The sequence below is a fragment of the Sycon ciliatum genome, chromosome 1 (genome assembly GCF_964019385.1).
Source record: "Sycon ciliatum chromosome 1, ocSycCili1.1, whole genome shotgun sequence".
Classification (NCBI taxonomy): domain Eukaryota; kingdom Metazoa; phylum Porifera; class Calcarea; order Leucosolenida; family Sycettidae; genus Sycon; species Sycon ciliatum.
In genome coordinates, this window is record NC_088643.1 from 89,846,078 (window position 1) to 89,871,054 (window position 24,977).

Genomic DNA, 24,977 nt, shown 5'->3' on the forward strand with positions numbered 1-24,977 from the left:
GAGAACCAAACATGCATACTGGATGTGCCACCATCATTGCCGCAGTGAACTAGCCAAAACTGAGGACTCATCCATGATGACTAAAGAAGAATTAGAGATGACTTGGTTCAACAATCAGTTGTGTGATATGCTGACAGTCGTTGCTGACATTCTGCTTACTCCTCTCCATGGCCGAGGCAAGGGCAGGCATGAGCATCGAGTGCTCCACTCCATGCACATCAGCCGAGAGCTAGCAGCCCACAGCTGGCATTTCCCCCAAGACTCTTTTGCTCATGTGGACATACATATAGAGAAGCATCATGCCGCTGCAAATCGGGGCACGGTGCTGTTGGAGGCACTATACCCGGCGAGTGAAAACCCAGCTGGCGCGGCTATCCAATATGGTGTCTATATCCCTCTGCGGCTATGTTGCTGCTATTCTTGGTCCTCTGTGGCGATTTCTGCCACTGATGCACGTCAGCTAATCCCGGGAGTGTAGGGGTCTGCGTGGTGTAAGTACTTGTACGAGTATTTTTTATTTTATTTTAATACCCCACCCCTCCCCTCTCCTCCCATGGGAGGTGCTGTGGCGTTGGTGGGAGACTTTGTTCTCATCTTGCCATGCACTGTGTGACTGTTCCATGAGAGGGAGCCCCTGAAGGGCTCGACATATTAGTAGCTAGATTGCTTGCATTGGTGTGATTTTTACTTTGAAGTGCAATGATGCATTGTGTTGTAACTTGATCACACAATTTCAAGCTAAGGAATCACATCGCTGAGTTTTGTAGCGAGAGGGTAAGAAAAACTTTGTAGTTCTGTTCATTTGTATCCCCTTTCTTACCAGCCTCTCTAACAACTCACTCTGGCCTTCTATACCCTTCCCCCTGCCATTTCTCTTATTTTACATGTGTATGCGTTTTGCTTGCTTGCTATGCTGAAATGTTGAGGGCGGTTGTGAAGAAATTAATTTCTGCTGCATGCATCTCAGATGATCTTGAACAGGAAAAAAAGTTCACGCGTCTACCTCGCATCTTTGCTGCACACAGCCACTTCCACACGTCTTTTGAATAATGCTTATTATAAGCATCATGAATCAAAGGATATCCCGTCACTGCGTAGGTTTTGAGCCGAATCACCAAAATTTAATTATGGTGAAGGTGTCAGATTATGAGAAAATCACATGCATCTCACACCGGCCTTTTATACTCTTGCTCGTACAGCAAGCCGCAGTACACAGCAGAAATTACCTTGCAAGCCATGGTGAATATGGCTAAATGACTGTGCAAACTGGCCGGTGTACTTTCCTACACCGTGCTCAATTCAGGCGTGTGCATGCACAGTACCTACCCCCAGTCACCTTTCAAAGGGTTTGGCTCAGAGAGTCGTGTACTGCATGGCATTGCAGTTCACTACTCCCTGCTTCTGACAAAGTTGCAACCACTCCGTACGGACCCTAGTCCCGGGCAGAGGGTATTCTTGAAACAACACAGTGAAGAGTTACTCAATTTCGATTCACTATCACTCTAAGAAAAGGACCAGCCTAAAGAGCAAAGAAACTAGTACAGTCATGTAGAAGAGACTAGAATATAAAGGAACAATAATCGTGACTAGGACGAGACTGAGACAAGATGGCAGAGTTTAAACCACTCATAATAGTAAATGCACGTGCTTCGAGGTAACTTATATGAAGAAAAAACAGGTAAAAGAACAAGAAGCAAGCTGTTTTGAGCATGCTGCAACTTGCTGCTGGCAAAAGCCAAGTTAGTACGAATAGTATGAAGTCCATTAATTTTCGAAGCAATATAGTATAGTTAGTGTCAGAGAGATTAGAGAGAGAGAGGGGGGGGGGGGGGGGGGGGGGGGTTGTTAAAAGCCATTAGATTACCAAAGTAAAACAAGAATATCAAAATAGTGTATTGACAAAACATGTGGTTGAAGTCCAGCCACCACAGTTGCACAAGCATATACCAAACTAACACCAAACTTAGGTTCACAGGTGAGAAATTATACGAGATCTAGAAGTAAGCTTTGATTGTTTGCATGTTGGGAGGAAAGTTTGGGGCTACAGAATTCACTGCAGTACCTAGTGTAGTATCTAGTGTAAGCATTGCAGCACTCAAAGGCAGAAGATACAGCACTCACTGGTCACAGAACTGCTTTTGTCCACAGCACTCCCAGTCGAATGTCCACACGCCGTGAAACTCGTGTTCCGTGACGTACACTTTTCGACTGCCGGGCATGAAGTGCACATTGCTCGGGTTGCGGAACGGGCACTTCACCCGTTTCACCAGCTCTCCAGCAGGACTGAAGACATCTAGGTGATAGCTGCCCCAGTTGGCCACAAGCAGACGCCCCTCCTCATCAAAGTCCATTCCGTCTGGACCACCTTCGTGATCGCCTGGTAGTTTGCCCCATAGTCGCTTATTGGCAATCTTGCCGGGCTCTTGGATATCATACGCCCAAAGGGATTTCGTAGGTGTTTCAGCAACGATCAGCGTTTTATCATCCTTCGTAACAGCAATGCCGTTAGAAAAGCGGAATCCAGTTTCCAAGAGGATCATCTCACCTGCCTTTGTATAGCAATAGATGCTGCCGAAACCATCCTGGCCACCATGCAGCATGGACAAGGCATAAACAACAGTAAACAACACATGTGAGATTCAGCATGGCCCATAACACAAACATGTGCAACATTAGTGAAGAATATGGCTGCTCCAAATGTCGGAGCTCGCACTTTAGTGGACTGGTAACAATGCTGTGTAGCGGTGAGAGGGATAAAAACTCGAAAGGTGGGGGAAGGCGAGGGGGGGGGGGGGGGGGGAAGGCGAGGGGCACATTTCCAGGCACGTTCACGGGTTTGTACAGTAAACTCTATTGCACCTGTGAACATGTCTGCTGTACTACACCTGTGAGTAACTTAGTGTATACCTAGCACACAATCCATGCATGGTGCAGGACAGTAGCATGCTCAGCTGGCACACAATCCATGCATGGTGCAGGACAGTAGCATGCTCAGATGAGGGCAAACATCTCTCTCAGACCATAACTATCCAAACTTCCCCAGTTTTGCCATACACGGGTATAACATCATTCACACACACATGGATCATCCATTATCTGCTACCTCCACTGATGAGCTTTGTTGGAGGGAAACAACTGCAGGAAGGTCTGCAAAATCAATATCTCAATGGAATTGTCCACGCTATGCTGTCCCTCCAGAAAATTGCGATTCCGTGGCTTTTTTTGGCATTTTCCGCGGAATCGAGTACTTTCACTGCAGAATCTGTCGTTTTGCAATTTGGCGGGTTGGGGTCTTTTCTTCGCAGGATATGACACTGCAGGTGAAGAGTACGTGAACTCTTGTCGTGTACTATTCGATCTCGTGCGCTGATCTACTTCCTAGCACTTCGCAAGCACAATATGCAATGGATGATGAATCTTGTTTGGCTTCCAGTAGGCAGTTTTCTTTCTCTAACTCTGGTATATGTCCATGTCGTTGGGCGCTGTCTCATTCAATAAAGTGTTATTGAAATGGATATCTTTTGTCATGACCAAAGGCTCCAAGCTCACAAAGGCGGCGCAGTTTGTCACTGCGAAGGATCGGTGAGCATTTGTTCGAGCGAGCTGCACGATTATGGAGGGAAATTGTTCTGTCGTCTATGTAGTCACGGCCATGTGAGAAAGTTGACACTCGCGTCTCACTTGAAGTCTGAGAAGCACCTCAACAAGAGGAAGAGGCAGTCGTTGGAAGGTGCACCTGCGGCAAAGCACCAGCGAGCTCTTGTAACAGCAACGGAGTCTGCCACGATCGCACGCGAGGAGAGGGAGAGCATTTGCAATGACTGGGTGGCAGTTCTGGCAGCAAACACCATACCTCTGTCCAAGACTTGTGCGAGAGATCAAGCTCATGAAGCTCCAGAAGTCGGCAGCAAAGACCCAGTTCACACATGCAAGGCGTGGGCTGCTGATGCTGTTGGATGAAGAATCGTGACCTTTGTCTGACAAGGCAACCGTGTTGAAAGAAGTTTCCATGCTGCAAGGAGCATTGGACAAACTGGCAGACGTCACCAGGACCCTCGTAAATTATGTTCGGGAGACTCCGGACAGTCTGGCCGAGTTACGAAAGCTCTCAGAAGACGCTGAGAGCACAGAAGAAAAATACACTATGGCAATGGATAGGAGTACGGACTTCACGTAAAACGCTATCTCACTTGGAGTTTGATATTCATGAAATGCTCACTGTAGCGGATTGTCCATGCTTCAACTCAGCTGAGGACATGAGCACGGAAGAGAAGGATGATCTCCTTGAAAAGTTCAAGTCCGCTTTCCGGAATGCAGGACAGAAACTGCGGAAGTGCATGACAACTGTCGGCCAGCCAGGTATCAACTTCCTGAAGCACTCAGGATATTTGATCCCCAGTGCGTCGCTCAGATGAGTCATGCTACCAAGGACTATCTCACTATTCCTGGTTTCCTTGACGTGCCTGCTGCGGAAATGAGATTTGTTGCAAAAGAAGGATCCACGAGCGGGATTCGAACCCAGCACCCCTGTCTTTCCGGGACAGTGCCCTACCGATTAGGCTACCGGGGATCACACACACTCATGGGTCCTTCTTGCTACATTGCTCCCCCGCCCCAACAGGCTGTGTCCTCACGCCGTACCTACTCGCGGGGGGTACGATGGGTCGTGGGTTCGAGCCATTGCCAGGCGCCAATGTTGCAAAAGAAGGATCCACGAGCGGGATTCGAACCCAGCACCCCTGTCTTTCCGGGACAGTGCCCTACCGATTAGGCTACCGGGGATCACACACACTCATGGGTCCTTCTTGCTACAGATTGTACTGCTCAGAGCTCGCTCCAGCTGCTGTCGTTGCTGCCGACACTGACGAGAATGAGGCCGCTGCCACCAACTATGATGTGTTCTGGGCCTCAGTTGCTTTTAATCTACCAGGACTCCAACGCTTAGCCTGCAGATATTGTCATGCTGTCACTAATTCAACGGGGATGCAGAACGGACTTTCTCCCTTTACAGCCTCGTGTTTTCCGAAACGCCACAGATCCTTGTCTCAGAAGTCACTGAAAGCATTTGTCATGCTCTACCACAACATCAGCGTAGACACCCATGCTTTCGATTGAGACATGGACTTCCAGGTGTATTACAGCCATATTCTTGCTGCTCTTCAGTATGACTACATGTATTCTATCACTTGAATGATGCATTGTACAACTTGATTGTCTTGTCTTGGACTTTCAGCTCATAAGTATTACTACAGTCATGATGTCATTAGCACTATGTTGTGGTGCTAGTTGCTTATATTAAGATTCTGCTTTTGTAGCTCCTCCGTGCTGCATATTTACCGCATACAAGTCAAAGTTGCCACATAATGGCCGCATAATCGTACGATTCTAGCTGCAAATGTTGCCGCATAAATCTCAAATTTTCTTCCGTGTTTTTCTGGAGGGACAGGCTATGGTGGTGGTGGTGAATAAGTGGAATGGGTTGGCCGAGAGTGCTTGTGGAATACTGTAGTGTGACTGATAACTAAAGTATGGCCAGGCGTGTCGCTAATTTCTCTTCTTCATTCTCTTCCATCATCAGTCAAAACTTCAAAGAATGTAGTCGATACATATCTCACCTCCATGGAGCGTGTGTACTTGGCAGGAGCAATGTCACCTGCTGGTGCCGTGATCCACAAAGTGCCAGTTGAATCAAACGCCAAATCGTTGCAGCCTTGCATGGTCCTTCCTGTCGAGTCCTTCAGAGCCATCTGGGCAAACTGATCCTTCTCTTCGCTATTGACTTTCAATAAGCCGAGTCTCATATCAGCAATCCATATGTTTCCATCCTTATCAGTTTGGCACCCGGCTGGAATGCCTCCATGTTCTTTGGTCGAAGGCTGACACCATGTATCGATAGCATTGGTGCTTAGGTCTACGCGTACTACTTCGCCAGCTGCCTCACCACCGACTTCCACTTCAGGTGCAACCATAAAGAACTTGGCTCCGCCAGCAGTGAAAACAGGACCCTCCGCACCAGCTAATCCACTGGCTACCTTCGTAAATACAGGAGAGTAAATTGAGTCCATTTTTGCTCTATTTACTCGATCTTCGTTCACACTGTTCTTGGAAGTTACCACAAGCCGCGATACTTGGAAGAAGAAGTCTTGGCAAGTGGATTATCCCAAAGTCGTGAACTAACTTCTTTGCTTTGGAGTGGAGATGAAGTTACGAATACCACTACCGACATGTACTTTTAATTTTCCAACCTTCACACAATCAAAAAATTCAAAAGTACAACACAGAAAGCCAAAAAAACAATGTGCTGCATGCATGCTGCAGCTGATCCAGACCGTCGCGTCGCGTCCACGAGTTGATGAGCGTTGATGATGATGACGAACAACACCTCGGCCGGGCGCGCCATTACGTCATAAATTTTGAAAGCAGCTTGGGACTTGGACTTTATCCACAAATCTTTCTGATCAGTTTCCGATCCGAAGTCCAGGTTTTGTGGGACGCTTTGTATTGGTAGCTTGCGTCTTGTGATGCCCGAGCCGAGGCAGATGTCATGTAGTTCTATTACTTCGCAGGATTTCTAGTGTCAAGAATTTGGCACCAGTGCAATGAGGTGTGGTCAGCGCAAGCCAAGACGTGTCATGAATAGGGACTTGAGAATGACTGGAATATTGCCAATATTATTTATCTGACAGACTTCACAATTAGCTGATGTGCGTCCATGTATTAGTCGAGCAAGGAACACACTCCAGTGATTTGTTTATAATTTTTGAGTCGCGGCGATGTCCTTTGCGAGAACCCTGTTCTGGAAGGCTGCCGATTAAATCGCCATGGCGTTCAGTTTCTTGGCGCTTGCAAGGGAGTTGGATTCCTACCGGCTGTACTTGCAATCTCTACATTCAATTCGAATTGGTAGATATTACGATGTGGCAGTGGCAATCCTGTACATAGCATTTTGTTCAGTATACATCGTCAATACAGCCTATCTGGAGAACAGTCCCTCAGCTATGGATACGCTGGAGTTGGTACTGGCAGTGTTCTTCCTGTGTTGCTGGCTTCTGGAATTGTTTGCAGCCAGTTCCAGACTACGTTACCTTATTACTGTAAGGGCACACTCTATAAAGATCATGGTCTGTTTATAAGGGGACCCCCCCCCCCCCCCCCCCGGAAAACTTCAGGATCCACAGAGCGTGCTGAATGGAATGGTTTTGTACAGGGAGTCGTATAGATCTAGTGTCTATACAACTCCCTGGTTTTGTTGCAAGGAGGCTGTTCCAAGGAGGCTGTTGCAAGGAGGCTGTTGCAAGGAGGCTGCGATTCATTGTTGGGCAGATACCAGTACATGTATCCCCAATCGAACTACTTGCGTGCATACTGTGCCGCATCCCGGTGACGTCACTGAGCCCAGCCAGAGAACCAAACGTACTTCAAAGTACAGTTATGAGTACAAAGTGGCAGAATTCGGAACATTTTCGATTGGTAACAGTTGCATCGCAGCATTCGACGCAGTGTCCACAAGACTTGCCTGATGATCGTAGTAATACTTGAAACTCAGGGTTGTGACAAAGCTTCCAATCTCTCTTGTGTAAGATGTAATACATGTATCAATGAAAAATTCAGAAAGCAAAGTCACAACTTAACTCTAAGTTTCACGTATTACTCCAATCATCAGGCAATGATCGATGACATGATTGTAATAATAGGTGAAACTCAGAGTTGTGACACAGCTTCCAATCTCTCTTGTGTACAAGGCTCTGCCCTACATGGGTATTGAGCACTCTTCGGACAGTGAAGCACACCACTGGATTACGTGTATTATATCTTAGGTAATTTAGTTTCAGAAGGCATTGGCTTTGTGCATACATTGTGTGCATGCACACATTATTAGCTCACCAAGCAGTGCAGTCAATCGTGCATAATCCTTTGTGCACATTTGAAATTTCGATCCTTGACGAGAAAGCACAAAAAACTGGTTTGTGAAATCTGTTCCAAGAAAGATGCCCTCCCTTTGACCACAACTGGAGCTGTGTACATATCGAACCTCCCTGTGTTTGTTTGTGTGTCACTTTGGGGTGTTTACTCTGTGTGGATGTGTGTGTGTGCGTGTGGATGTGTGTGTGTGTTTGTGTGTGTATGTATGTGTGTATGTTTGTGTGTTAATGCATGTGTGTTATGTGTGCACGCACGTGTGATGATTCTTGGGTCAGGCACGGTCGTTTTTTACCATCCTTGCTACTGTACCAGTCTTAGCGACAATCAGTGATCAGGTCAGTTTGGTATTTTTAATATGAAGTAAGAAGTGATCATGCGGGGCAATTGTTCTTGTTCTCTCTCTCTCTCTCTCTCTCTCTCTCTCTCTCTCTCTCTCTCTCTCTCTCTCTCTCTCTCTCTCTCTCTCTCTCTCTCTCTCTCTCTCTCTCTCTCTCTCTCTCTCTCTCTCTCTCTCTCTCTCTCGCCAGCATGTGTGAGTTCACCTGTGGTTAGAAGAAATGGGATGTGGGTCTCAGTACTATCAGCTTGTAGGATCATGATAGTCTTTGGAGAGTGTCATGCGTTTGTCTTGATCATTGCCCTGTGTTCTGGTGATTGTGCAGAATTCCTATGTTGGTGGAGGCACTGTCTTCCCCTACATATATCCAAGCCGATTCATTGCCTGCTATGTAATGGTGGCATCATGCCTAGTGCGTGGCGATGAGTCCTTGTTACACATCACCCAACTGAAACTCTCTATCACCCGCCTCCTGCTGGCCATAGTGTTTTTAATTCTGACTACCGCAGCGTTCATTCAAATCATCGTCATCAAATCCAATCAGGTAAGAACAGTCTCTCCCTTTGTTGCACTTTCCTTCTTGCTATTGTAATCATAGAGTCTCACGGAGAAGTGCTGATGTTTTTGTTTTGTTTTTGTAGAGCCCAGAGTAACTTTAGAGCAGGGAGTAGTACTAGTAGAGAACTATTTTACTACTCCCTGGTTTAGAGGTTTGTATATGCAGCGGCAATCACCATGGTTACAAGTACTGGTCGCGGAAAAAAATCCCAGAATTTGCGGTGTAATTTGCGGGTAAATATGGCATAATTTGTGGTGAATTTGCGGTAAATATGCGGTGAATATTATTGATATGCGGCAAGTTTGCAGTCAAGCGCAGAGCAGGGTGCTTTCAGCGCCACCACAGTGACCGGGGAGCCCGTCATGTGCCATGTGTATGCTAGGGAGCACGCGCCCTACACGTAGACTCTCTACTTGACCAGTTTGTGACGTCAACGGCTCACAACGGTCAACTGAACAGTACCCCCCCCCCCCCACTTCTCGCACATATTCGGGAATATAGTGGACTTTCGTATAAAAAACAAAATAAAAAAAAACAAAAAACAACACTGTGTGTACGTTTAAAATAGTGCTGACTACAACCATAACCCGGTTGGCAGAGTCCCGGTCTTGCGACCATTTGAACCGTATTGGGAAAACCTGTAACATGCTGTCAAAATCGAAAGACATGTTAAACTACCAAGCGAGGCTTCTTTATATACTGTGTCACGGCTGTTAGCTGCACTTAGATCGCGGCAACTTAGTTTTCTGCACGTGAACCATGAAAAACCAATGCATGCTCATGCATGTTCATGCATAACCAGTCAGCTGGCCTGCTCGCCCACGCATTTGACAGGTAACAATTCCATCAAATTTGAGATATCGCTTCGTTCTAAGTCACCAAACCACGCTGGTAATCGATGGCTATTCAATGTTAACATCTTCAGGAAGACTTCAGCCGTTTCCCGAGAGTTTGGGCATCGTTGCCGTTATTTTTCACGGTGTTCTTCTTCCTCCTGTCTGGAGCTGCAATTGCATCCTGGAATTATTCGAAAGGTATTTCGTGCGGGCTGTGGGGGGTTCCAACAGGCATAAACTGACATCGCTATAGGATAACTGGTAACTTTCACCCTTCAAGGAGGTAGAGCAATGAGAATTTTTTTGTGGCGGTCGTGGCTGTATTTGTGCACTTCCAAGGCTTTCATTCTGCCTGATACTACTCTCTACTGTATGGGAATCGTTGTTTAGGCACATGTAGCTGTCTTATTTGGTAGATCTGCTGTTTCAATCACTTGGGACACTTTGTATAGCCTATTTGTCTTTCGTTCGTGCCATCTATCAGTTTTGTGGGGTGCCTTGACCTGTATTTGTGAAGTTCTCGAGTAAAGACCCTAATTCTTGACTGGAGTCACGTCTTGAATTGAATTTGCTGGGCGAGCCCTCGTTCACGCAGTTGTCCTTATCGTAATAGTCAATATCTGCTTGCTGGACGGACTAGCGGCTAGAACAGGGATGACCAAATGGTCCAAGTGTGTACTAGTACACGATTCTTGTTTCCATCATCGTGAAATGAGCGTTGTGGAATTGCAGTCGTCTGCCTTTGGCACTGAGGACATGAGGAGAGTTGATTGTTACTTCTGCTCAGCAATGAAGCGATCATCAGCTCTCTTTGTTCTAATTATTGAGAGGACATACCGGAATCGCAATCAAGTAAAGATTAGGCAAGCCTCGCGAACCTCCAAAGAGAGTAGAAGATATTTTCTCCAAATGCAAAGACGATCTTTGTGAGTTTGTGACTTGCATTTGCGTGCATACATGAGCTAGTTACGGACCACGGCACGTGCGCGGTTACCATGCCATCTCGAACCGACGCCATCTTTCTAAGTTGCCGCTTCTTGACAGCCGTGGTACATGGTGTGTACGTGTAGTGCAACAAAAAAGTTCAAAAAACGCGGGGAAAATCGCGGAAAATCGCGGTCTTTAAAAAAATCGCAAAAAACGCGGCCGCGGAATCGCAATTTTCCCCGGGGACAGAATACTGTAAATAGACAAATTTTCGCGCACTATACCATGCCCTCTACCCCACGCCGAAAATAAATCGCCGCCGAAATGTCAAAAATCGTGAAGTGCCGAAATATTGCAGCGCCGAAATTTTGTACATTTACAGTATGTAGTTTTATTGCCGGCCATGGGGAAATGCCGAATTGGGCGTGGGTGCCATACGATCACTGTTCTGCAACTTGCTGGCTGTGACTGTAATGCTACACTGTATGGACAAGTCTGCTTCTTTCAATAGTAGTGCCTGTTCATGTACTTCAAGTATGCCCATCACATGAGCATATCAAAACGCGCGCGCGCACACACACCTCAGACCTGCCCATCTCGGAAGCGATGATAGCGAACAGCTATGTTAGACATAGCAACTTGTGCTGGGATTACACCATTCAACAGCTTACAAGGCTGATGAATTGACCGTCACTAATTTCAGCCTGGTATCCAGTACATGTACTATCCACCACACAGCTGATTGAAGTGGCTTATTCTGGCTTATTCTGCACGCGTGCGCACACACACATACACACACGCGCGCGCACGCACGTACGTACAGTCAATACACACTACAGTGCAGAACAAGCACTATTGGTGTGTCATCCAAAAGTAACCGCATTGCGTTGTGATTTTTGTGTATTGTATCTGGGAAGTTCTTACAACTCAAGATCTCTCAGTACGCGAAATATGACAGACAAACAAGCATAGCAGCGACACCACTACATTTTTACAATACTTTTCTGAGTTTTTTCTGACGATCTAGTGGCCAATAAGGTGAAAGATTCCTAATTAGCTCACACACCATCCTGCCATCTACTAATACTTCGAGTGTCGAAAAAAAAAACTCAAGTCCAACCAGACAATATGCGTCTTTCGACTCAAAAACTGGATGAGAATAGTTGAAGTGCAGGAAGTATGGATATTGTTGAGTAATAGCAGTCTGTAGCACATTGTACACTGGCTACTGTATCATCACCATCAGTTAACATGTTCCCGTCAGTGAGGATCACTCGTTACATGCTGGGTTTGAGTCACTGGCTGCTGATGTGTTGTTGCTGGGTGATGAAGATAGCGGTGTGTCAGTCCTCTTTGGCTGCTGTTGGTACTTGACATCATACAGAGCCTGCTGTATACGTACCTTTGCCAGGTCGACGGCCTGCGGGCTGAGTAGTCTCATTTGACTTGCAACATTGGCTGTGAACAAGTCAATATCGTCGCCGTGAAAGCGACTCTGCGTCAGGTCTATGGTATTCGAAGCAGACCTCTGAACGCCACTATTCAGCGAAGGACTGGACTGGCCAGCATACGATAATTGAACTCTTTTTGCTTGCTGGCCAGCTTGTGATGGCAGGACTCTCTTCTGCGCTCGGCCAGTCGGTGTGTGGCTGTTGTTCTTGCTGATGCTGCTGCCAGTCTGAGTCATGACCGGTTCAGATGACATCATTATGCTGGAGTTGGCGCTTGGCTGGCCAGTAGCTGCTGAAGCCATCCCTGGTGACGCCACGCCAGGGTTGAGTGCGACAAGAGTTTGTACGAGATTTTCCGAACTGCGAAACAACGTACACAGATACGGCAGAAAGCGAGCATCTCACTGAGCTTTGCTCTTTGATATGCCATAGGAAACTGGTAGGAGCTCCTCGGGAATGATACACCTCTCCATGTCGCAACACCATGTGTGACATAATAATATTATATGCATCTCAGTGTTGCCTGATGATTGCGAGGGCATGAAACTTGAAGTAGCAGCAAACAAGCCTTGATTTTCCTTGTTGCTCTGTATGCATCTCAGGTATAGCACACACGTATTACTGGTACATGTACTTGTTTCTACATCTAGTACCGTATTTCAAGTATTAGTACACATGTGATGGTCTTTGAAATTCCTCTTTTCAAAAAAGCGTTTGACAGAAAAATCATTTCACGTCCTATACCTAAGTCATTCAAAGAAGGGCCCGGACCAGATCGTACTGTGCTCCACAGCTGGAACAGAAGAGTGCCCCGTTTGATAGACTACCCAGACATCCTGGGGGTGACAGAGAGGCAACATGATTCTACCACAACTTCAGCCCCATATGAGACTGACTCTGACAGCATGAAAAGCTCGTATGGTCACAACGCTCTCCTAGACTATCAGTTCTACTTACTCGATGGTACTCTCAAAGTCCTGCCTGTAACTGTGCACATCACAAAGCAAAAGCAAAAGTACACAGAATTAGATCACACTGTTGCAGCAACCTTGCTGCAGGTGATAGTGCGTACACGTTTGTGTCAGCAAGCACATCAACTGCATCACAAACTCACAACATCCAATAACATGCTTCACCTTGCACCGTCAGTGGGAAGCTGATTACATGTGCATTGCAGCCACTGTCCACCACCAACGTGTGCTGCAGTTCAGTGCTCACGTAGAGCATGGCCAGCCAGGAGATAAGTTGTAAACCAGCAGCTCAGAGCCCTCGCTATGCTTAGTTTTTACCCCGGTCACCATACGTGTTATTCAAACTGATAGACCCGTCTTTGCAATCCGGAGAGCGTGTACATCCTCTTGTCTTGCAAGACATTTCTACCAGTCCGAGTGACATGTATGATGCTGTCTTGCAAGACATTTCTACCAGTCCGAATGACATGTATGATGCTGTCTTGCAAGACTACATTTCTACCAGTTTTCCGAATGACATGTATGATGCTGTCTTGCAAGACTACATTTCTACCAGTTTTCCGAATGACATGTATGATGCTGTCTTGCAAGACTACATTTCTACCAGTTTTCCGAATGACATGTATGATGCTGTCTTGCAAGACTACATTTCTACCAGTTTTCCGAATGACATGTATGATGCTGTCTTGCAAGACTACATTTCTACCAGTTTTCCGAATGACATGTATGATGCTGTCTTGCAAGACTACATTTCTACCAGTTTTCCGAATGACATGTATGATGCTGTCTTGCAAGACTACATTTCTACCAGTTTTCCGAATGACATGTATGATGCTGTCTTGCAAGACTACATTTCTACCAGTTTTCCGAATGACATGTATGATGCTGTCTTGCAAGACTACATTTCTACCAGTTTTCCGAATGACATGTATGATGCTGTCTTGCAAGACTACATTTCTACCAGTTTTCCGAATGACATGTATGATGCTGTCTTGCAAGACTACATTTCTACCAGTTTTCCGAATGACATGTATGATGCTGTCTTGCAAGACTACATTTCTACCAGTTTTCCGAATGACATGTATGATGCTGTCTTGCAAGACTACATTTCTACCAGTTTTCCGAATGACATGTATGATGCTGTCTTGCAAGACTACATTTCTACCAGTTTTCCGAATGACATGTATGATGCTGTCTTGCAAGACTACATTTCTACCAGTTTTCCGAATGACATGTATGATGCTGTCTTGCAAGACTACATTTCTACCAGTTTTCCGAATGACATGTATGATGCTGTCTTGCAAGACTACATTTCTACCAGTTTTCCGAATGACATGTATGATGCTGTCTTGCAAGACTACATTTCTACCAGTTTTCCGAATGACATGTATGATGCTGTCTTGCAAGACTACATTTCTACCAGTTTTCCGAATGACATGTATGATGCTGTCTTGCAAGACTACATTTCTACCAGTTTTCCGAATGACATGTATGATGCTGTCTTGCAAGACTACATTTCTACCAGTTTTCCGAATGACATGTATGATGCCTAACTGCTGTGGACATGAACTCGGGTGGAATGACCGGGGCTGAGGGGCCGGATCCCTTACTTGCTTAGCGCCTACACGCAGTGTAACACTGTAACAATGGACCAGCAGTTATTATGGCCGCTTGACTTCTCAATGGATTTCAATGTCCGCAACAGTAGGTAACAAGCAAGTATAGTTAGGGCCCTGACCTGGCAGCTCTCTCCTGGTACAAACACAAGCTGGTGCTGACATGTGACCTACGCTTCTTGACACCTCAAGCGATCAGCCATGTGACATGCACGGGGGGGGGGGGGGGGGGGAGACACAGTCGCACGGGGGAGACACAGTCGCACGCGCGCACACGCGCGCACACACACACACAGTCGCACACACATACACACACGTACGCACACGTGCCCCCCCCCCCCCCCCACAGGTACGAAATAGAGTAATGAGGACCCGGTGCGTTTTGCATAGCTCCGGGAATAAAACTATGGCAATCACATCTGCTGGTGTATCCAAGCACCTGTGCGTGACACCACCTCAGCAACAGCCATGCAGTTTGAACAAGCTGAACGACATGACTTACATCTTCCTCACGGTGCCTTTGAGAAAGTCCAGCTTCCTGTAGAACCTCCACTTCGGTTCTAGGCCAGATTTGCTGTGTTCTTTCAACGCCTTCACATAGCGGTCTCGCAAGTTCTTGAATCGCTTCCTGCATTCATCCACTGCACACGTGCACATATACACACACGTGTACCCCCCCCCCCCCCATACACACGCGTGCGAATACACCCATACAAACACAATGTAGTTAAACACTGAATACACGACTCTTTCCATTCTATCTGCTGCATGCAATCAATGCCAATCACCCCCTCTTTTTTGTGTTGTTCGTAACAATAACAACTGTACTTGTAAGTGTCAGGAGAGTTTTATGTACATACTACATAATTATTATAGTCATTAGCCTGTTTTGAGACAGAATTCGTTAGAATTTCACCTCGCTAACCCACAAAAATCCGGAGATCGTTAACTTTAATTTAAATATCTGGTCTACAGTAATATCTTCACTAGTTTGAGGGAAAGAGACAAACGGGAAAAGTAATAAGTATTATTATTGTGACCATTGTGTTTTGCGACTTTTGAAACAATTCCATGTAACGTCCTACTACTCTTCTTCTGGACTAGAGCTCTATTAGGAATAATAATTATTATTGTTTTCTTATGTACCTGATAAACCCGTTCGTTCACCAATCTCCTGCCAGCCTGCTTCCTTGGCCGAGCGCCTATTGACGTAAGGAACTTTTCTGTCTTCATCTGTAGTCTCCCATAGGAAAGGCCGATTTCTAACTTCAGTAGCTAGCACCTCTAATTGCTCGTTCACGCTGTTTGGGGACAAGGCATTGTTGTCAGACCCCTGTGAGTCCTCAGCTGCCAGTGTTTCTGCCGCCTCTGGATGGAGCGAGTTTTCATCGAGTCCGACGCCCGCAACTGGGAATAAACTGGCTGAGAGGCCTGGATTTGCTGTTGCTGTTGTCGCCGCGTGCGAGGAAGGCAAGAGCTGGGCCAGACTGCTGTTTGGTGGACTGAAAAAGCTCTGGGCGAGACCTACTGTTGCAGCGTTGCGGCTTTGTTGGCTTTCTTCCACTATGCCCGCCACGGCAACATTTGGTCTGGAGGCTGTTGCTGCTGCTGCAGTACGTCCACTGCTTCGCAGATTGGCGGCACCCGACATCCTTGAACCATGCGCACCTCCGGTGGCAGCTCCAGTCGGAGCTTGTAGAAAAGCTGGAGATCGACCTTGCATGGTCCGTTGTAGCATTTGTAAGGCCGACGCGTTTTCTGCTGTCGCGACTCGCGAGCGAAGGAAGGCGAAGTCTTCTAGTTCTGCGCCTTCTTCGTGCGAACTACGACGGACTCCGTGCGTGTTATCTCCGTGATACTGAAACATACTGTTCTATTCAGCTAGCTAGCAACTCGCCGTGTAGATCAGCGCGCTAGCGCCTAGCGGCTCACTACATATAATAGTAGGCTAGTGACGATCACTACTATTGAATCGTGCGCTGCGCTGACCTACGTAAACGTTTATTTTGACTTCTCCTTTCGATTTTGCTAGCTCTAGCGACTGGCGTACTCGCACGCGCATAGATCCACTCGCGATCGCAGCTACTCCAACGATCCGACCAGCTACAGTCATGTAGATCTACACAGACAGTACGGAGAAGTAGACTAGACACTAAAAAACACGTAGCACTACATGGAGCAGTAAGACTGACAGACAGCACATAAAGCCTCGTTCAGAGTGACACTGACTGGGTACAGTCAAAAATCAATGCACAGAGCAGTTTGCGGCGATTTTCATTTTATACCGGTATTCGCGAATGTTTGATGGTAGCGAAAATAGCGAAATTTAATCTCTAGCGAAAATTTCTCACTTTACAGTGCAATCATGTACCAGCAACACTGACACCTACAGTACAGTAAAACCTGATTTAATTAAGCGACCACCCCGCCAGGTGGTCTTTAGAACCAGGTCCCAGTGTCTGTGTAGAACTGTCGGTGCATGGAAAAACTGCAGGTGGTCCGGCGCTAAACACAGAGGTCGCTAAGCATAGAGGTCGCTAAACACAGAGGTCGCTAAACACAGAGGTCGCTAAGCATAGAGGTCGCTAAACACAGAGGTCGCTAAGCACAGAGGTCGCTAAACACAGAGGTCGCTTACACCAGGTTTTACTGTAGTGGTGTGGCCAGGGGAATCCAAATAATGACAGAACTTACTGAGAATAAAAAAAAAACACTACACCTCAAGACCCGTGACCTGTGACGTGTCAAAACAGAAAAGCCTGGACCGAATCAGTATCCCTCACGACAACTAGCTCTAGTAGTGGTATACTGATTCTGTCTTTTCTGTTTTGACATGTGGTAGGTCTAAGTTGCATCGTGCTGTATTAGAAGCCTTCAAGTTGTACATTCGTAACGGTCGGATTCTGAATGATGTGTTCAGAAGGAGAACGTGTTGGCTTTGTAGTTGTTTGGCACCATTGTATACTGGTTGTGAATGTGTCACGAAGAATTCTTGAGGTGTAGTGTCACTGCTGACTTTCTTTCTTTCTTTCTTTTCTGTCACTCTAACTATATTGCTATTGCTGTTAGTCTCACCTGGATATTCTTTCAGTCTAGTTCTTTTATCACACCTCATTGAGTGTTGTAGTTACCACACCTCGTTGAGTGTTGTAGTTACTCAACTTATTACCTTTATAGTAGTGCTGAGTCGGGTAGCATTTTCTTCAGGTATCGGGTTCGGGTAATTTTCCACGGGTAGCACGGGCAGGGGGGGGGGGGGGGTGCTTTGGGTGCCAAAGCACCCCGGGCCCCTTCAAAAATTTCGATCTTGGTTCACAGCTAGTTCGAGAGAGAGACCGTAGTATATGCGGACCGCTGATCACATGTGCAACTCTGCACATCGCATACTGTAGCCATCCCTGTTCAGACCGGGGAGTAATACCTGCAAGTACAGTAAGTATCGTTTATAAAGTGACCGGATATAATGATATACCGGTTATAGTGATAGAACACGTCAAAATCAAAATCAAATCTGAAAAAATACAGCTAAAATATCACTATATACACTATTATCGGCTATACCGATATATCGCTTATTGTGATGGCCTTCAGGAAGCAAACCATATCAAATGTACAGGAAAATATCGCATATAATGATCAAGAGTGATCTTTCTGCATGCTCTTGTCCGTTTCTGGCTGTGTTGCCTCTCACGATGATGTTGCCAACTCACGTACACAGCCACTCATGTCTATTTCTGGCTCTACGCAACTCGTTGGACACCGAGTAGATCTACGATCTACGTGAGCACGGATCCAGCTCAGGCTTTTTTTGGAGAACACGCTGAAGAAGCAGCCATGCCACATGATGTATCGAAGTTCTAGTACATGTACAATCTGTACTCGTACTGCACTGCCATGCACTGCTCTGTGTCATGCACCGGTACACAGTCCGCGGAGCATGCATGCACTTTCAGCATGCTTTTTCCAGCGTGTACGCATCATTTCATGTGCAGTCATGTGCCATGTGTCGGTCAAACATGCAAATCGGCTATAGTGATGCACCGGATATAGTGATACATTTTCGAAAATCAAAGGGGCACGTTATATCCGATATTTACTGTACAATGTATCTGAAACCAATCCACATGTAGTTGACTATTCTGTCTCATGATTGGCCATTTTGCAATGAAATTTCTAGTCAAGGGAACTCCACTTCGTACCTGCCGTTGTGTAGTATCATGTCAGGCCTAAGCAGGCTCAGCATATAATTTGTATCGCACTCCACATGTTTTGTTAGAAGCAAAGAATCATACAAACGTGCCATGGGTAGAAGCAAGGAAGTAGCAGCACGGTCTATGGAAAATACACATCAGACATAGCAGTTTGTTCTCGCTATGTTTTGTATAATGTAGTCCTGGGTGTTAATTGGTCGCGGTGGAGGTTGTGGAAGGCAAAGAAGTTTCTTTCATGTATTGCAAGTGTGGATACAGCAGTAGAAGAGTGAAAGTAACGTTGAAGTGCAGTTTGCGTTCTTGTGGGAAATAGTGTAGGTTTGATCCGGCAGTGGTGCGGCAGAAGGGGTCCAGGGTGTCCCCCGTGACAATTTTGAAATTAGGGTGCAAAATCCTGCATTCTGGGCACTTTTGGCCGTGGTCGGGCAAAAAAGACCAGCTGCTATGCCCGTGCTATTTTCACCAGTAGTAGGAGCTGGTTTCTGCCAAATTCATTGTTTCAGGTACATGTGCCTGTAGTTGTACCATGGATCACTTTGCTGTATACTGATAGAGAAATCGCTTTTAAACTCTTTCAATACGACTTCAATTTGTTTTGTGTGCATTTCTTTACGGGGTTTCTTCTGCTAGGTGCAAACATTGAATTTCTTTGAGAGTTTCTTCTACACGGTGATCGTGTTGTTCACAGTGGGCTACGTTGATGACGTGTTGCCGTCATCCGTCTTTGCTCGCACTGTCATCCTGGTGGCTATTATGTTTGGAGCTGTCTACATTCCTGCCAAGGTATGCAATACGCCAATAGTGTGTTGGAATACACTCAGTATTGTGCTGCCATGTACAGTAAAACCTGGTTTAAGCGACCACCCCACGGTGCAAGCAACAGCGGTCGTTAAAGCCAGGTGGTCTTTAGCACCAGGTCCCACAGTGTCTGTGTAGAACTGTTGGTGCATGGAAAAACGGTCGTTGAAAGCAGGTGGTCGCTAAACACAGAGGTCGCTTACACCAGGTTTTTACTTTTACTGTATTGGCATACTTGCTACATGTATATGCTCCATCAGTCCATGTGTATCTGTATAGGCTACTGGAACACAATACACGCCTAGGTACATGCTTGCATGCACATGGGTACGTACGTGAGTTTGTGCATGCACATCATCTATACTTGAACTAGGGGTTGAAATGGATTTCACCTCCATGAACCAAGCTAAAAATGAGTATTTTCTCTATTTTTGACTGGGATGGAGAGCCAAGGATTAAAATTGAAAGAAGGACCAAAAGTTTACATGTTATCCGTAGTTTGTTCAACACTAACAGTAACTGTTATAATAGAGACCTAGTTGGAAGGAACATATTAGCACACGAAGAGACGAAGCCAGTTGTAAACCTGATGAGGCCTTTCGTACGATTACTTCTCAAATCAGTACATGGTGATAATGTGATGAAGCACAACGATGCTCATTTGCTGCGCGCCAGCGCGTGAATCTTGAAGCGCTCTGGAATATTCTTACATACTGCATTCAGGCAAGCAGAGGACATGATAATATGTCTTGCTATTGCACTATCGTTTTTCTCAGCTGATGGGTTGTGTGAATCACGCTGGTATCCGGCATTATCGATAATTTTCACGAAACGAAAAAGTTTAGTTACGACCCTCCCCCACCCACCCCACTCACCCCCCTGAACGAAATATAGATTGACTTGACAGCAAGAATGCCTTGATGTCTCACATATCAATACTTTTCAAAACGAAACTCCCCTTGACCCACCCACCCATAAACGAAACTTTTTCTATTCGTGTAAACAGGTCGATAATTATGGGTGGCCCCTAAATGAGTGATCTCTTGGCCAAATTTTGAGCTCTGGGCACCTTCCAAATAGTAAAAAGAAAGCCCAAAAACATGGGTGGAGATTGATAAAAAAAAACGATCAGCAAAATGGCAAGTGGAATGCAGTTAAATACAGTTGGCTCTGGTGGAGTGGTTGAGAATAATTTGGTAATATGTATGGGATACCGACTGTTCACGGAAAACAAGTTCACCGAACGACGTGTAGTCGAAAGACGATTTACAGAATGCATTCCATAGACCAATTCACAGAAAACCTGTTTCACCAACACCAGGTTCAAAGTGAGGCATCACATTGAAAATTGACAGATCGTACACCACACCGAACGATCCTGTCACCGACACTGGCAATATTTTCCACACGTACATAGAAAACTACATGATTATTGTACTTTGGGATACATTCTATCACTATGATGTGCAAAGTTTGGCTGTCTTTTTTCTCTCACTGTGGTGTCTCAAGTACGCTCCGATATGTCTGCGCCAGCTGAGGGATTCCAAAGGAGGGCGGTAGGCGAGATGTCATGTGGCACAGAGATTAATACGTTGGTGGTTTTTCGTTATCGTCAGAAGGAAATGTGGCTGCCAGGACATGTTATTAGCTAAGATGACTCCAAGGTGGCGGTGCTCGTTGAGTGTTGGTATGCTTCGGTTAGTAAGGGAGAAGGTGCAGGGAGGAGGGTCCGTTGAAGAGGAGAATACAACACCTGCTGATTCCTCAGCATTGTTATCTCCCCCCATGGAGAGAGCCCAAGATTCACACGCATGCAGGTCTTCTTGAACTTTAGATTGCAATGTGCTACCCAATGCTGTATCGTCGGCAAATATATACAGGTCAGATTGCACGAACGAGGGCAAGGTGTTGATGTACGTGAGGAATACGGCTGGACCCAATTGGCCAAGTGAGAGCCTTGTAGGACACTAGCAGAAAGAAGATGGGGGTTACTCAGTGAGTCACCGACTCAAACCTGGACATGCCTATCCGTCAAGTAGTCTTAAAACCAACGGATGTTCGAGGTGTTGGCAAATGAGGTGAGTTTAGTGATACGGTCGCAGCGGGAAACTCTATCAAACGCTTTCGCGAAAGCCACGAATACTATGTTGTACGTACGACGCTGGTCCAATGCAGAGTACTAGTATATGTTATGTGTTAGTACAAAAAGCTGGTCAATTGCAGACCGTTTTGGAACCAATCCGAATTGTGACTGGCTGAGGATGCTCTTGTCCATCAGGAAACAAACGAGTTGTTGGTTAACCAGCTTGTCAAAAAGTTTCCCAATACTGGGCAGGATAGAAATCGGACGATAACCTTCAACGGAGTATGACGGTTTGTTCGGTTTGGGGATTGGTGTGACAACAGCAGCTTCCATTGATCAGGGAAGGAATTTGTGCGAATGCAAATGTTGAATAGGTATGCCACAAAGAATTTCAGATTACCAAGGCGGTCTCACACAGAAGAGTGTTGGAAATGGGTCCACCCGAGGACTTATGGACTTTTAGCTATTGTATTTCCTCAAGGACTTGGCCTGGCATAATCTTGTCCAATTGGAACAATTACAATTTTGAACTGCAGTTCTCTTCGTCTGGACGGTGGCGATGGTTTCGTAATCTATTCCTTCATCAGCACGCTCCCTCTTGACCTTTGACTATTCTGTGAAGAAGCTCTGTGGCAGTTCCTTCAGACCACCACTCTCCGAGACATTGTACATGTATGCTTTGACTGACACTGTTACTTTCCTATACTCGGTAGGTTGCACAGTTAACTTCACGGACTTGCTCGTGATCACTTTATTCCCAGCCAAACACAGATAATAAGGGGGACTCCTGTGCCAGGACCTCCCGAAACAACAGGATTTCGTCTCTCTCCGAGAAGCGAGTTCTGGAGACCTCCCACGTTGGCGTTGTTACCTCTCCGGTGCTGGAGGCAGAAGAAGATGAGCTGGCTGGCGAGCGGTGCTGAGCAACAGCAGGCTGTTCCGCCGGGGAACCTGGCAAAAAAACGAGGTCACTCATGATGACAGACAGCTAGTCCAGCTTGACGCGACAACAAGCAAAGTGAAAGAGGAAGAGGCCTTTCCTCCACACACGCGTGGCTTTGAACTTCCGCGACAGTACAAAAATTATCCCAGGATCCCGTCAAAAACCTGTCAAAACTCACGCAAAAATGCTGATAAACCAGATATCGTCAAGCCTCACGCTATTTTCGACCAAATAAGGTTTCAACGCAGAACGTTATCGTCATTTCCCTGGTCCGGGGTAGATAGCGTCGAAAATAGCGTTAGCGTTTTTTTTGCTAAGGGTACCTAATTAGGCCTCCGCGGAATGTGCCGGCATAATTTCGGGAATTATCGGTGTGATTTTTCAAACGGGAATTATTGGCAATTTTTGTGGAATAATCGGTAAAATTTCAGCAATTTTTTCCATTTATAACACCCTGATTTGTACCAAAAAGCTTGTGATCCTGAAGTTTATCACCCGGTATTTCAAAAAAGAAAGAAAAAGAAACTTCCAGCCGAGTTTCACGGGAACCGTGATTTTTGCCCGTAAAAGTGGCAAAAAAACCCGTACGTGGTACGGTATCTGCAAAAAAGGGAAGAAAAAAAGCATTATTGTGAGAATTATTGGTGGAATTACGGGAATAATCGGTCGAAATTTTGAGCAATGCTCAAAGGAATTATCGGTAAAAATACGAGCATATTCCGCGGAGGCCTATGCCTAATACCTCGCACAGTTGAGGGATTGCACAAAATTGGCAGATCCCTCCGTGTTCACCATCTCTCCCTTCTTGGCGAATACAGATAGACTCTCGTGCACACATAGCTCGCCGAGGTAGCTGGAGATTCTGTAGAAGGTGCCGCCATCTTCCTCGAACTTGTGCAGGATATAAGCGGCATCGGCCTCTTCGAGTTCACCGTAATCAGAGAGCTTGTTATTGTTTGCAACAATTGGACAGTGCATGGGTGTGTTATACCATTTGTGTGTGTGTGTGTGTGTGTATGTGTGTGTATGTGTGTGTGTGTGTGCACGTGCATGGGTGCGTTATACCATGCACGTCTGTGTGTCTGTACCTATATTATGCCGCTCTAGGTAGCCGATATCTATCAACTTGTACAAGAGCAGTCGGCATTCAGTGGTCACTTCTCTGGTTTTAGCAAGGAAGAGCTGCGCGATGGCTACAGTCATGTTGTGGTGTGTGGAGTGTGGCGCTCGGCACATCTATGCAACTTTGTGCGTCGCCTGCTAGCGCTGGGAGGCGGAAAGGAAATGTCCCGGGCCAAAGTAGGTGCTTTTCTTTATCCGAAACGTTTGTGAATGTCAAGGTGGCTGCGTACTGCAGCGACATCTTCTGATGATTGCTGGGTGCTTTGACTGCGTTCAGTAGTTCTGGATAACACTGATTGGAAGTAGGTGCTTTGTATTCCCTGTCTATTCCATGCATTCAAGTTTGTATTTGTGGATGGGCTTGTTTCTGTATCCATTCCTCCCTCTCTGCTCTTTGCACAGGTTGTTGTTTTGGGCAAAGCCGAGCCGGATGAAGTGCTGCTGAATCTGCTACACGATCCTCTCTATTTGCAACGGGTTGTGTATGTCAAGGTGAGCAGAACAGTCTGTCTGTCAGACTCTCATGAAAACCTTGAACTTTTTCCCTTTCCCTTTGTTTTGTAGACTTCTTAGGGTTTCATTGTGGCTCTGAGACCTCTCTAGCCTATCGTAATGTGACTTTCTGGATCCCTTCCTCTGGATAGCCAAATTCTTTTTGTTATCTACAATGATGATTTCCCAGGTCATTGTGTGTGTGTCAAAATAAAGGAGGAAAAGACCAAAAAGTAGAGATTCGCTGGCCAGAAAAAAACCTTCAATAGCTTTGTGGTGTAGACCAGGCTGAATAGTGGAGGTCAATTCTTCAGCCTTGCAAGCTGTTGAATGGTGCAATCCCAGCACAAATTGCTATGGCTCCTGCTGTAGCATCGCTATCATCGCCTCCGGCGATGGGTGTCAAAATATCAAGGTGCGTATGTGACATTGTGTGTGTGTGTGTGTGTGTATGTGTGCGTGTTTGCGTGTGTACGTGTGTGTGTGTGTGTGTGGTGTGTGTACGTGTGTGTACGTGTGTGTACATGTATATGTGGACTGCGTGCATGTGTGGATGTTTTTTTCACCAGGGATCAGTTCTTCACGTGCCAGACTGTCGCCGCGCTTGTCTGAACAAGGCACGTGCTGTCTTCATACTCTCCGACAATCACAAGGCGGCGCCAAACAAAATGGATGCCGAAGTGATCATGAGAGCTGTGGTAAGCTCTT

At 46.1% G+C, this 24,977-nt stretch overlaps 3 protein-coding genes across 3 annotated transcripts in view; 1 reads left to right on the forward strand and 2 right to left on the reverse strand.

Moving 5' to 3' along the window:
* Positions 1–1,469: 1,469 nt before the first annotated feature.
* On the reverse strand, positions 1,470–6,298 carry LOC135806332 (diisopropyl-fluorophosphatase-like). Its single transcript, XM_065320503.1, has 2 exons — positions 5,616–6,298; positions 1,470–2,582 (listed from the first exon to the last, which is right to left on the reverse strand). The coding sequence occupies exons 1-2, from the start codon at positions 6,063–6,065 to the stop codon at positions 2,118–2,120; spliced, it is 915 nt and encodes a 304-aa protein (XP_065176575.1). The 5' UTR covers positions 6,066–6,298; the 3' UTR covers positions 1,470–2,117.
* Positions 6,299–6,481: 183 nt separating this feature from the next.
* LOC135806333 (potassium channel subfamily T member 1-like) overlaps positions 6,482–24,977 on the forward strand; it is a 38,349-nt gene continuing 19,853 nt past the window's right edge. The window contains exons 1-7 of the mRNA XM_065320504.1: positions 6,482–7,094; positions 8,199–8,258; positions 8,586–8,804; positions 19,462–19,614; positions 23,763–23,954; positions 24,180–24,269; positions 24,839–24,967. Of these exons, the coding sequence (XP_065176576.1) occupies positions 6,822–7,094; positions 8,199–8,258; positions 8,586–8,804; positions 19,462–19,614; positions 23,763–23,954; positions 24,180–24,269; positions 24,839–24,967 (1,116 nt within the window). The 5' untranslated portion in view covers positions 6,482–6,821. The remainder of the gene's footprint in view (positions 7,095–8,198; positions 8,259–8,585; positions 8,805–19,461; positions 19,615–23,762; positions 23,955–24,179; positions 24,270–24,838; positions 24,968–24,977) is intronic.
* On the reverse strand, positions 11,446–16,844 carry LOC135806334 (uncharacterized). The gene is made up of 4 exons (XM_065320505.1): positions 15,767–16,844; positions 15,123–15,261; positions 12,991–13,020; positions 11,446–12,393 (listed from the first exon to the last, which is right to left on the reverse strand). Exons 1-4 carry the CDS (start codon positions 16,485–16,487, stop codon positions 11,853–11,855), a joined length of 1,431 nt encoding a protein of 476 aa, XP_065176577.1. The 5' UTR covers positions 16,488–16,844; the 3' UTR covers positions 11,446–11,852.